The 13,986-nt window shown below is 34.2% G+C and overlaps 1 protein-coding gene across 4 annotated transcripts in view; it reads right to left on the bottom strand.

Annotated features, from left to right (window-relative positions):
- Positions 1–13,986, bottom strand: part of Prkg1 (protein kinase cGMP-dependent 1) — a 1,145,359-nt gene that overhangs the window by 37,745 nt on the left and 1,093,628 nt on the right. For 3 of the 4 annotated variants that reach the window (XM_076834291.1, XM_076834290.1, XM_076834292.1), the window contains one exon: positions 2,190–2,286. In XM_076834291.1, coding sequence (XP_076690406.1) covers positions 2,190–2,286 — 97 coding nt within the window. Of the gene's footprint in view, positions 1–2,189; positions 2,287–2,387; positions 2,422–13,986 lie in introns of those variants that run through there. The other variant, XM_076834293.1, reaches the window with a different exon arrangement.

A 13,986-nucleotide genomic window follows, 5' to 3' on the forward strand; every position in this document is an offset into this window, starting at 1 on the left:
AATAAATATGTATATATACAAACATGCACATGCATACACAATCATATAGATATATTTATCTTTTTTAAGCTATACTACCTTTTTCATAAACTTTCCTTAATTTTGCAGTTAGTTGTCTCACACATTTTTCATAGAATTTTCTAAAAGATTCCCACTATTAACTTGGTATGTGATTGTTTATCTTAAAGTGGTCTCAAAGCTATGATAAGCTATTACCAATATTATCAATATTCCAAAAATACTTACTAAATTCCTACATTTAATAATATCTCACTGGTAACTCAGAATTATCAGACCTCCAGACATCCATAAAGTTGTAATATTTTATTTTTGTTAACTAAAACAGCCAATTTATTGCCCATGTTCTATAAAAATAATATTTAAGGAACTTTAACAAACAGTCCCCAAATCAATCTCTGGAAAATTCTGTTCTTTATACAGCTTCATTCAGAAAGGGGTTTAGACAAATGCATTATGTAAATAAATACACTAGACAGAAAAACCTTCATAGTAAAGACCTTTACCCTCTGTCCCACTTGTATGTTCCAATACTCCAAAGCAAAGCTGTTCATGTATGCTGTTAATAAATCTTTATTAGTTAAATGTGGTGGACATCATTATCCAAAGTACATGTATGAAGACATGAATTGGGTGTCAATATACTTTATATACAAACAGAGATATTAAAAATTGTGGTATATATGTGTAATAAGAACTGTAATGCAAAAAAAAAAAAAAAACCAAAAAACGAAGTACGTGTATAAAGACATGAATTGGCATGAACATACTTTATATACAAAGGTATGAAAAATTGTGCTCTAGATGTATAATAAGAATTGTAATGCATTCTGGTGTTGTGTATTTTAAAAATCAATTAATTAAAAAAATGAAGAAAAAATAAAAATAAAAAATAAAAACAAGTCTTTATTAGCTGTATGAACAGTTAAAACTCACCATAAAACCAAAGTTCTTGAAAAATAAATCTAAGGCTACATTAATTGGCAGGATTCATAAAAGCAAGAGGTTTTTCTACATTCTGTTAATTTTTATTCACATAACTGAAAATACTTAGTTCCTCAGAAACACATGGTAGAATTTCAAGTCAGAAGTAGTATAAGTAGTAGTACAATATTTCTAACCAGAGTTAAGGCAAATATCATACAAATCCAAAGGAACTTATGGCTCAAAAACCTTCTTTTCTAATATTTAAATAAATAACATTTCTCTGCTTTTTGTCAAGGTCAGAAATTCCAACTGCAGCACAAATGGAAAAATATCAAAGATAACTCTGGGTCACTCTACTTTTATGGAAGGGGATTTCTTCTGACTCTTGATGGCAACAGTAACTGTTTACTACACTGTACACAGTCTCAGGGAGTTCCTAACATACTGTACTGGGTGTCTGATATCAGGGAGTCCTCAGTGTTCAGCAGAAAGGTGGACATGAATCTGCATTCTCAAATACGGTTTTTATCTACACAGTCTTGGAATGCAGCTAACTCAGTCACCAGCATATTTTTCTTTTTCTAATTTTTCTTGCAATACATTAGTTTTAAAATTTCTATTTCATACAAATGCAAAATAGAATATAGTTTCATGCTGCTTTACCACATTTGTGCAATGTGTTTAATGTGTGAACTTGTACAAACTGTCCTCATCATCAACACTTACCTGTGTATAAATGAAGTATGTGTGAAATCAGCTATACAAAATATTCAAACCATTATCTCTAATCTAGCAACTATAGATCATAGAATTTCTGCAACACCATTTATTTCATATATATACATCTCTCTTCCCAGTTTGAGTTCACATCTAAATGATCATAATTATAGTTAGGGTGCACAATTAAGTTAGTGGGTCACTGGTCAGAACTAAGGAAATAAATAAAGGTTATAGAAAATCAGCTGGGTAAAAAAATATTTTATGGCTCCTCATTAAGTAAATGTGTTTACCTTTCATTTAATATGAAGAGGCTTTATGGAAATTGAGTTTTTATTTTATTTTTCATCTGTTGACTATAGCCCACTGTGCTATAAACTCTCACATGCATGGATGAAAGTATTTGGTACTGATTTATAAGCAACAGTGATTAATGATAAGAGAGGAAAGAAAGAAATTTTAGTTAGGAGAAAACATGAAAAGGAAGACAGAGGCTTTCAAAAACACTTAAAAGAACAATCACCTACCAGTTCTACTCGTCCGAAACCTCCAACTCCAAGGGTATCAATAATGTTGAAATCAGACAGCTTCAGGTTGGCGAAGAAAGCAGCTTCGGCTTCGTATCTGGATTTTTTGATGCGAAAAAATGGAAATTTCTTAGAGGTGCAAACACGGGTGCCACGTACAACTGTACTGGAATGATATGACTGCGGAACAGGGTTTACCTGCTTGAATTCCATCTTGCTTTTAGAGTCTGTGTTTTCTCACACTCATAAATTTTTGGTCCCCATTATGCAGAATAACATAGATTTGCACTTGTTTTTCAAAGTAGAAAAATACAAAGTACCCACTGCATGAGAGTCACGTGACTGATAAATCCAGTTATCAAATCAAAGTTACATCTTGGTATTTTTCTCCGTGTCTTCTTGTGAGCACGGATTGTTTGAGTTGCTCTTTTTTGGCTTTGTTTTGGACTTTTTGGTTTTGCTTCCTTTTGTTTTTGCCGTTGAGAGTTTGGATGGCAGTTTCTCATTAGTTTCCCTTATCCACAGGCTGGCAGTGCCTTCTATAAATATTTATTAAAAGCGGCAAGATCGTGGAGGTCTCTGGAGCAAGATCACAGCCAGGTTTTATGAAAACAGATCCAAAAAGCTGAGGACTGATGTGCAAATGTCTGAAATGGATGATTTCAGGAGCATATTCACATCCCTAAAGTGTCTTGACTTCTCTTGTGTTTACCCACTGACTCAAAGCCAGCACTCTCAGCCTGCAATCCCAGTGTCTATGTTTGCAAGTTTCTTATATGAGTGGTGAGAAGCATGGACTAGGAGTCCAACAGACTGACTATGCACACATGCAGATCTGACACATGCAAGTGGCCAAAATAGGCTTCTCCTGATGAGACGGGTGAATATGAGCTGCTTAAAATATCCTCTTGTTAAAGGCCCTACTATATTTAGAAAGGGCAGGAAGGCATAAAGATGAAGATGATCTGCCCACTCACTGAAGTCAGGTCAGGGAGTAATTCAGCTGTCTCAAAATATAAGTGTTTGAAGAGCTATGCATAACCCATGACCTCCAGCCCAAGAATATGTGCTCAGTACTTTACTATACATAGACATGATGAATTTACTTGAGGTCACACTACTAACACAGCTTGTGCATGTCAATTTTTGAATGGAATCAGCCGCAAGCATATTTGGTGTTAAGTTATGTGACATTTTAGCTATTCCATTACAATCAATCACAAACTTTGACTCTCTGCTAAGGAGACATGTGAAACAGTTTTGTAAGTGAGCTTTCTGAGAGAGCTTTCTGCTTTCTTCAATTTATAACCACAGTTGTAGATTTTTAACAAGTCAACTGTTGACAGACTCCTCAGAGGGTAAGAAAAACATAATGTGTTTCATTATTGGTTTATTTTTAAAGGGTATTGTTTATGTGAAAACAATATCTTTAATAAACCTCTATAAACAAAGGGAGTAGACTTCTCTCACTAACTACACAATCAAGAGATCATCACAGCAATTCAGGAGCTGGTTTATAGAATGGAACATAAGCAGCAAATGTGCATGTCTGACATTCCAATTGGCTGGCTCATGGTTTTTGGAAAATTAAAACTCCATCCCCTCTAAAAGTTCAGTGGCAGAGTTGACTCCAACAGGTGCTTGAAAAGGACATCTGTTGGGATCAGACCCCATGACAGTTTATATGTGGTCAAGTATTTCCTGGTGCTTTAGAGAAGAAGATCCTTAGTGACATCATTGTTTTATTTGATTAGTATTTTTTTTTAAATATTGAGCTTCTAGAATATTTTAAAACTTTCATGTTCGAGTTATTTGTTTAATAATATCAGTATCACAAAACAAACAAAAAGCAGGCCTGAAGAGAAGTCCTTAACAAAATGAATTAGATACACAACAGCTGGATTCTATCTATGCATCTAGTTGTTGAAATTAAGACATCAATTGCTGGTTAACAAATAACTGTATTCATTAAAATATGATTTAGGAGTTTACTTTAAAAAAGCACAAAGTCTTCATTTAAGACTTTACTAAAAATGTTTTGTCTTTATTTATGCAACAACTGTATGCATTCACAATGAGGTTGTTCTTGAATAATTATGTGCTTGCTGAAATTAGAAATCTCAGGTGCACAGAGGTCAAACCCTTTCAGACTATGTTGATTACCATTTTATATATTTAAAGTATGATGTTATTACTTATAACCCTTGAGTGTACTGCCGAAGTTCTTGTACTTGGGCTTGTGAAAATAGGCTGGAAGGGCAGCTACATGTGTGGAGTGATTCCCAGACTTTCTCTTGCATCAGAGATACCTGAGTTCTTTAAAAACACTTAATTTGAGCCCGATCACAGTCCAAGTGCATCAGCAATTCCTGGAAGTGGTACCAAAACATCTGTATTTTTAAAGAACTCCTGGGTGATTCTGCTGTGCAGAAAGAATTGAGAACCATTATTCCAAATCTTCCGAAAGGAAATTCCAAACAACATCCAAGAATTTTGAGGTGGAATAAAGTGGGCCTGGGAGATAAGGAGATGCCCAATGTGTTTGTGGGTGATAGATTCTGGCAGGAGAGTTTGAATCTCTCATTCAACTGGTCTTGGCCCCTAGGTTTCTGCTCCTAGAACCAGAGGAATTAATAGTTCTATAATGGCTGACAGCTAAAAATAAAATAAAACATTGCTTTAAAAAAGGCAGATACAAGGTGCAAAAACTATAAAGTAGTTATTTTATTTTATTTTTGCATTTCTATGCCAGGTTCTCTTAACTTTATACTTAGTATCTGGTTAATTATTAATGGTATTTTAACTGATGGAATGGACATAATAAAGTTCATCCTAAAGAGTAAATGCTTTCTCTTTAGCCATAAAAAAATCACTTAGCTATGTACTTCCCTACATACTAGAAATAATGGTTGTGGTTAAATATTTTATATGTCTTAAGAGACTGACAAAATTATAATTTGTTAATGACTCTGTTAGTATTATTTAGGTGAATTTTTAAAATACCACTTGGTGGAATGATATTATCTTGTTATTGCCAAGTCTCATTTTAAAGGGACCTTAGGATAACTGTGGTCCTCCATTCTGTTTCTGTTCATTTCTTGGGGAAATCAAATGGCTAAGAGATGTGACCATGACAGCTTTCTAATCCAACCAAGAAAATGTTAATCGCTTAATGTTTTATATTCTCTTATTTTTCCTTCTCATTTAGACTACATTTTAAGGCCAAGAGTCACATCTTCATCACAGAGACTTTGTACACTTTGATTTTTTTATTAATAACTCTTTTAACATGAAGATGACTGTATGATGGGACTTCATAAAGAGGCCAACCTGTGAATTATTTAGATTTAACAGGTATTTAAACTTATTTTTTCTTGCTCATAACCGGGAAGGACATTTTAATTTTTTCCCTTTCCTTGTATAGTTACCTGAAGAGAATTTGATTCCACCAACAATGTCAATTTTCTTTAGAGGAGAGGAAAGTTTGAGGAAGAGAACTAACTAAATGCTTAAGTAAATGGTTGCCAATGTCTAAAGGAGGTAAGTGTGCAACCTGAGTTCATAATTAACCTACTACTGGGGGGATCTGAGCCCAAGGAATTAGACCCTGCTTCATGACATTCTAAAATCCATCTGTTCAACAGTGTTTATGGGAGGACATTGCCAAGTGTTATTGGAAATATATTTCAGTAGGAAATATAGCTCCTGATGTCTGATTGCTTAAAATATATCTAGGAATATAAAGTACATTCTCTAGTAATAGTCCTTAACTTAATTTGAGACACTGATGTGCACATATATACATATATATATAATTGTTATTATTATTATTGTCATTATTATTTTAGAATGGGTTGAAAGCTATGGATCATCTTCCCAGAGAGTGCAAATACTGACATATGTACTATGCTTATAACTAAAGGAAGCTTTCAAAACCCTAAAGTAGATTAACAAGCCACAAATAACTATACAACAAGAGATGAAATATGTTGGATGAAGAAGGCAGAGATAACATGTCATTCTCAAATATCCCTGATCAGATTCATCTGGGGGCTATGGTGACTAGAAAGTAGGCAATAACTCATCCTGACAGGATATTCTTTAAATTGTGAAATACTGGTCTTTTAAAAGCTGCTAAAAAGTAACAAAATTGCCTTGAGTTTCACGTCTTTTAAAAATTCTGCTGACATGCCAAAGGAAATTCCAAAAACAATGAAATTGCAAATCTTCGGGTATAAAGATGAGACTAAAGCACACATATATAATCTAAAAACAGAAAAAGAATACCAAAATAATCTCAGTCTCTTCCTTCCCCCTTCCTTCTCTCTCTCTCTCTCTCTCTCTCTCTCTCTCTCTCTCTCTCTGTCCACCACCCAGTATTATAATTTCTAATATGTTTTGTTATAAAGCATATTGGTATGGTCACTATTTTATATAGGATATGAAATAACTTGAACATATAAAATGTTTGAAAGTAAATTAATGAATCTAAAGTCTTTCAATAGGTCATTTGTTTAGAAAATAAATAAGGATCATAATTATATTTCCATCTCTTCCATTACTACTAGCCTCCAGAAAAACCAAGGAATGAGAGTCAGGTGTCCTTTACAAAAAGGACAAAAGTTTTGCTGCTGTTGACAGTCTTCATCAATCAATTAATTCATCGTTTCAAATTAAAAATCATGGATGCTGTACCTCATGTAACTTTATTATTAAGTAGTCAGCCTTTCTCTTCATGTAATAGAAACCAAATATGATGATTCATCCAGGACAAAAATCTATGGAACTTAAAATTTTGTCTACCTTTGATAGCATAATAACAGAAATAGCAGTTCTTTTTACAAAGCAAAAAATATTATGTGGATATTTAAGTAAAGGCCAAGTGTCCAACATAACATAGCTCTAGTTCCACAGGAACAATTAAGAGCCAGTAGGAAAAGGGCAAATGTGGGACTTTATGCTTCAGCTCAACTCATCTGTAATCAAAATTAACTTCAGAAGTTGTCTCTGATTCCCCAGGGAAAACTAAACAAGGTCTTAGCACTTCCTAATCCTTATGCAGAGCACTCATCTTGGCTTTGTTTGGGATCATCTGCTCTTTAGTGTATTTTTGTTACTATTTAGCTTTACCAATTCTTGAGGGGAAAAAAAAATCTATTAAGACAAAATGTTTTATTAAACACATATGGACTCTCACCTTGGAATTTCTTTCTTATAGTAAAACTCTAATAGGTAAGATGAGATGCAGTCAGACAATTTATATCCATTCTGGACTTAAAAAAAACAAGCATCAATGAACATAACTTCAGCACAAAGCATGTTATGTAATAATAGTTACTAATGAACTAAGCTTGATGTTTTGAGTAGGTCTGGCAAAATAGGTACAAATGTAGTTAAGAAAGCAGTATTGGAAATTGGACCAATAATTCTTATTTGCATAGTTAACACGTGTGATTTGGACTTAAACTGCAAGGACTTCTGCTTCATTATGCTTAGACTATGAATGTACAAAGTATTGTGAGGGTCCTTATTGCTTTGATTTTCAAATGTTTGAAAGTGAATAAATATAATCACAAAAATGGATAGTCTCTACATGCAAGTCACCAATGATCTTACTAATTTCATTACAATACAAAATGTCCCCTTGGTAAAGTTTAAAAGCAGTATCTTTTGAATTCATTAGAAAACAGGAGGATTGAACCATTTTGTAGTTTAAGGGAGTTTTTTCCTGTTGAATCATGTTTGTTTTCCAAATAATTTATGTTATTAAAAGTTTTTAAAAAATAACTTTAAACATATGAAATCATTTCTAAAATTCTAAACAAAAAAGGATGATTTCTAAAATGTTTTGTCATAAAGCATATTGGTATAGTCACTATTTTATATAGGATATGAAATAACTTGAGCATATAAAATGTTTGAAAGTAAATTAATGAATCTAACGTCTTTCAACAGGTCAATTTTTTTCTAGAAAGTGTCAACTCTTCTTCAAAGAATACCAAATAACATTAATTTGCTCCCTCTATTCCAAAATTGTGGTTTCAGGAACACAGACTCTTCTTTATAAGCTTCTACTTATTTTTCAAATACATTCCCTTGAGGAGATATAGTCAACAAGAACACACAGGAAAATTGCATTTCATTTATCCACTGCATAAAAAGGACAATCATAATGCAAATATTTTCTACTTAGAAAACAGCTTTCTTCCAAAGATTCTAAACTTTTTCTCATTTAATTTATCCTTACTGATACTCTGTGAAAATAACAAATATTTTTAGTTTTATTTTGTATTTATTTCTGATAAATAATTAATTTCTATAGACACCAGAAGAATTAGGACTAGAGTATATGGGCAGGTTTCCCATCATAGCATAGCACTTATTAAAAAAAATTCAATTTTCTTTTTAAAAAGTTAGTAGAGAATCAGTTTTAGAGATGTTTTTTATTTCAAAGTATTAAAACACAAATCTTTCTTGAAATCTGGACCAACATCATCAGCACTCATCTAGTCTACTGTCCACATTATTTAAAAATAAAGGAACTAATTCTAGAGATGTTAAATGACTTAGGTAGGAAAGCTTCAGGTGTTGAGATGGGTGTTTCGATGTGTGATCTGTAATACTTCTTTTGCTATCTGATTCTACCTCTGCAGGTTTTATAATGTCTTGATAATTGAAAATCAAAGGCAAAATGTAGAAGTTATAAAATACATGTAAGTAGTATGCTCTTTGCTACAGTCAAGATTAATTTCAGCTAAGTACTTAATGGGTTCTTGCCTATGTACACAAGCACATGTGTGCTCCATTTAAATTAAAGAGCCCCAAATGAAAGTACTTTGGTGCTCAGAAGACATTTTTTAAAAAATTTAAATATCAGAGCAGTATTTGTAAAAATATGCTCCCACACACTGGCAGCCTGAAATGTATAGCTTAACATGTATTTGTAATTTGGTTTTGAAATACTTTCCACATAGTCTGAGATGAATTTTTTTTCTAAAATAGTGCCTAACTAAGTGTACATTGTCATGGGTGGGTGGGGGAAACTGCCAAGAAATATAGTGAAGAGTTTTCCTCTCTTGATATTGGTTCCTTTAAATAAATCATTGGCCCCAAGCAGAAAGTTGATGAAGTTACTCAGTGATGATTTTTTTTTCTTATTTTTCGCTTTAGAGAACATAGATACTTGTATGTATGTATTTCAACATACACGCAATTCTCTTCTTATGCCAGAATAGATATTTCCTTCACATAAATGAGCAGTCATGAGGAGTTAGAGCTCTGGGGAAGTTTTCTTTCCTCTCAGGGACTAATAATTTCCTTCTCCTTCCACATCTCAACCCTGCATATTTTGTGTTTTAATGTAGACCAGAGTGCTCCAGGGCTAGAGACTAGCATGACCTGGTTTCCCAAGGCCAGGGAGATAAGATTTAAAGAGAAAGAAGGTGGAGGGAAGTGCCTCCTTCTCTCTTCACTGATGCAACTTGGGCCTGTGGGATCATCTCATCACTTCACACCACCCCAGGGCAAACACCCATTACTGCAGAGCTGCTGCAGTCTCCAGGAGGATATCCTCACCACAGCCCACATTCTAAAGAAAGGCTGGATAAAGAGAGCCCAAGTTCCCCCCTTTAATTGTAAAAAATCCCTTTCCTACCCAAAGACTAAGAAAAAGTCTTTCTCTTCTCTTTATAGGTCATGTTTTCATATAGAGGTTAAAGTATTGAAAGCAATAAGGAAACATTTAATCTTAAAGCTTGAAATTACTCTAATCATAATCTTAATCAATGGCACCAGACAGAAGAATAGAACAGGGAACAGATCAGGCAGGATCTGAACACAGGGGGTCATATTTTGTTTCTGGATTCATGTTTTTCATTTTTAAAAAATAAAATTCCAGCTCACACCTGTAGTCTCAGGGATTGAGGACTGGGGCAGGAGGATCACAGATTCAAAACCAGCCTCAGAAACTTAGCAAGGCACTAAGCAAATTAGTGAGACCCTGTCTTAAAAAATAAAAAGGGCTGGAGATGTGGCTCAGGGGTTAAGCACCTTGGGGTTCAATCACTGGTACCAAAATAACAATAGTAATTAATAATAATAATAATAATAATAATAATAATAATAAATACAGGCTGTACCCTTTCTCTATGGTTACTAACACTTATTTTATGAAAATAAAATTTCTGAAGGATTCTGCATGAACTCAGGGGCAAGAGGTTTAGGGGTGTGGTCGAGGTTACAGTGGGCCAACGAATAAAAAGAAGTTCAAGGCAATGTGTGATGAGAAGAAAGTAAAAAGATTACAAATCACCCTCCCTAGCCTCTAAGAATGTAACAACAACAACAACAATAACAACAACAAATACACACACACACACACACACACACACACACACACACATATAACCAGGGAGTTGGCTTAGGACCAATGTGAACAAGAAACTTCCCTTCCTGCAAAATGAAGAGGTGTACACTTTGCAGAAAGCCCTGGGATTGCATCTTCTTTTTTTTTTCTAGTTTTTTTTATTTGTTGTTCAAAACATTACAAAGCTCTTGACATATCATATTTCATACATTAGATTCAAGTGCATCTTCTTTTTTTCCTTCTCCCCAACCTGTCCTCTAATCTCAGACTCCTAACGATCCTATGTCAGGAAAATATCATTAGAAACCTATTCTCAGCTCCCAAATGCAAATGAAGAAAGTGGGAACAATCAATTCAACACTCAAGGCAGCAGGTGAGGAAGATATGCCTTGGAGGTCTGAGATAGAACTGTAATAGACCAGAGGTCCTATCCATCCCAGGATTCATATGAGAATTTTGAGTTCAACTTAAAGACCAACTTCATCTTACATTGGGATTTGTAAGCAGGCATCAATATTTGGAATGAGATTCATAGGTAAGTTTGCATAATTGTTAATTACCAGTGCTGATGATCACATGTAAGTTTGAAGAACTATTTGTGTTAATTTGACATGCATTTGACAGACACCCAGGACATACAAGAATCACAGGAAAATGTGTCTAAAGTCCAACCATTGTCTCAAATTAGCTTTGAGAACATATCCATTCTTGAAATGGGGAAAGCCTATATATCTTTAATAAAATTAAAAATACTAAATAAAAGAAAAAAATGAAGGTTGTTTTTGTTGTTGTTATTTTTACTTTTTGCCATAACAAGTAGTTTAATAATAGCGACTGGGGGATTTACCAAATGAAGTAAGTCCATGCAATCATCTTACATTTTAAATTTGTTATCAATGGATTACAAGTGGATGCAAAGTATGGATTTTTTCTATGCTGCAGCCAATATAACTGAATGATAAAGCAACCTGTTGGCTTTTTCTAACCCAATGTCCAAACGTCATTCAGATTTCCTTTGATTTCAACTGTTGTCATTTTTCTGTTCCAGGATTCTATTCAAGGGACCATATTATAGTTATACTTTCTTAACTTCCCCTTTGCTGTAACTTTTTCTTATACTTTCCCTATTTTTGATGATTTTCACCATTTGGAGGATTGTCAGGAATGCCCCTCCACTGGAGTTCATCTGATGTTTTCCTCAATAGTCTAGAGTTACACATTTTGGGGGAAGAAAAAGACCACGAAGGCAAAGAGATGTGTTCCTCATATCCTATCAGGAGACACACTGTGGATATGACTTATCACTGATGATGTGGCCCTCAATCACCTGCTGAATAATTCTATGGACTTACAAGAACCCACAGACTCAAAATGAGTTATGTAAAAATGTGGTTATCTCTGTGATTTTTACTGTGGAAATGTTGCCTTCAAAATCAGGTAACTTTATGAGGGTATCCAAGTTTCTACATCACTTAGCCAATCATTTAAAAGGGTCATGATAAAATACCCTTGTTAGAGTTTGAACAGATGGATACAACATTAGAAACTGGTGCTTTCCCATACATTATTACACAAAACAAGAGTGGAAATCAATGGTGAACTTAATACCTTAAGCCTGATCTTCTACAAAGGCACAAAATTATTACAGTAATAGTTTCCCTAAGTATATCCCTCACTTATCACAGAAGTTAATAATATATTTACCTTCAAATTTCACTGAATTATTATTTCAAAAGAATACTGTTTAGCTGGGTGCAGTGGCACACACCTGTAATCCCAACAGCTTTAGAGGCTGGGGCAGGATTGCAAGTTCAAAGCCAGCCTCAGCAACTTAGCCAGGCCCAAACAATTTAAGGAGACCCTTTCTCTAAATAAAATATAAAAATGGACTAGGAATGTGGCTCAATAGTAAATTGCCCCTGGGTTCCATCCCTGATAGTAAATAAATAAATAAATAGATACTGCTCTATTCCTTCAACTGGCTTTCGCTTACTACTTCATAAAATCTCTTGGTTCAATACTTGTAAATTTGTTATTGAAAAGCACTAAAATAATCCTCTCTACTTTTAAACAATTAGTAAATAACAGGAAATTAGGAAGGGGCATTTAGACCTATTATGATGATTTTTTATGCCACTTGGGTAGAGATTATTATTTTTCCATCTCAAGAACAACTATCAAACTTTCCTGGGCTAGGGAGATTTGTTAGGTTTCGCAAGGCATTTTGACAACAGAACAAGTCACAATATGTGGTGTGAGCACCACATTGCCCTGTTGCCTGTCTCTCCAAGTTTGGCTATTGGCAGGTGGGGTGCCATTTGATGTTTTCAGAGGGCAGATTATATCTGATTGAGTCTTCAGTCTGAAGACCCTCTGGTAATGATGCAGACATAACAGAGACACACAGGACATAAAACTTTTCTTCTGCCCCATCACAACAGGAAATTACTGACTGGAAGTAGAAGGCTTAGAAACTTGTGCTGATGTTGGCACTTGTGAGCAAGGGTCCATGAAGTACTAAAGAAGAGAGGGAGGGGAACCAGTGTGTGGGGCTGTAAGGAGGGGTGGTTACTCATTCTGAGTGGAAGGTGAAGCTGTCAGTGTTTTCACTTCTTTTTTTTTTTTTAACTTTCTTCCTCAATTTTGTTCCAGCCTATGCATGGAGCCAGAAAAGGTGCAACTCTGTTTCCCAGTAAGAAAAAAAATTTGAAGTCATTCATAACTGTGTTAATTTCTAGACTGTTACTTGCTAATCAGAAAGCAAATTAAAAAATGAACAGCAGTAAGAATCGCTGTAATTTTAGGTCTTGGGTTGCCAACCTTATGGTATAAGCAAGACTTATCATATATGTCTAGAAACCATATATAGCAAGCAAAGTTATAAGAATAAAGACAACAGGTTTGAGTATTTTTCAGAGATAAGTGCTTTCTTAGGCAACATAATTCATGAGATTCATTGTCAAGCATAATAGTGGATCAATAATCTACTAATAAACAAAAGATTCTTCAACCATTATTGTAAGTTTCAAGGATTATGGAAAATAAGCTTAATGAGATACCTTTTAGACAGAAGATCTTTGAAACATATCTATAAAGCATGAGTATTCATTTCATAATAACACCCTAGTGTTACTAATGTTACCCTCTAATTAGTCAAGGGATGGCTGCTCCATGAAGAAGCATATTGCTCAGATTATTGAAGTTTATCCCTTCAAATTATCATATATATTTCTCTCACTTCATTGAAAACAAAAGAGAAACAATAATTCTAGTATAGACTTCTTCCAACTAATTAAAGAATCATTTATTGAACATGGTAGAATGAATGTTCAGAGGACGAACATCTGGTCATCATTTTGGATAATCAATCACTGTGTTGCTACCTCTATTTAAGGTGACCCCATAAAAATTTTCATGATATGCATTTTTAGT

Source organism: Callospermophilus lateralis, chromosome 15 (genome assembly GCF_048772815.1).
Source record: "Callospermophilus lateralis isolate mCalLat2 chromosome 15, mCalLat2.hap1, whole genome shotgun sequence".
NCBI lineage: Eukaryota > Metazoa > Chordata > Mammalia > Rodentia > Sciuridae > Callospermophilus > Callospermophilus lateralis.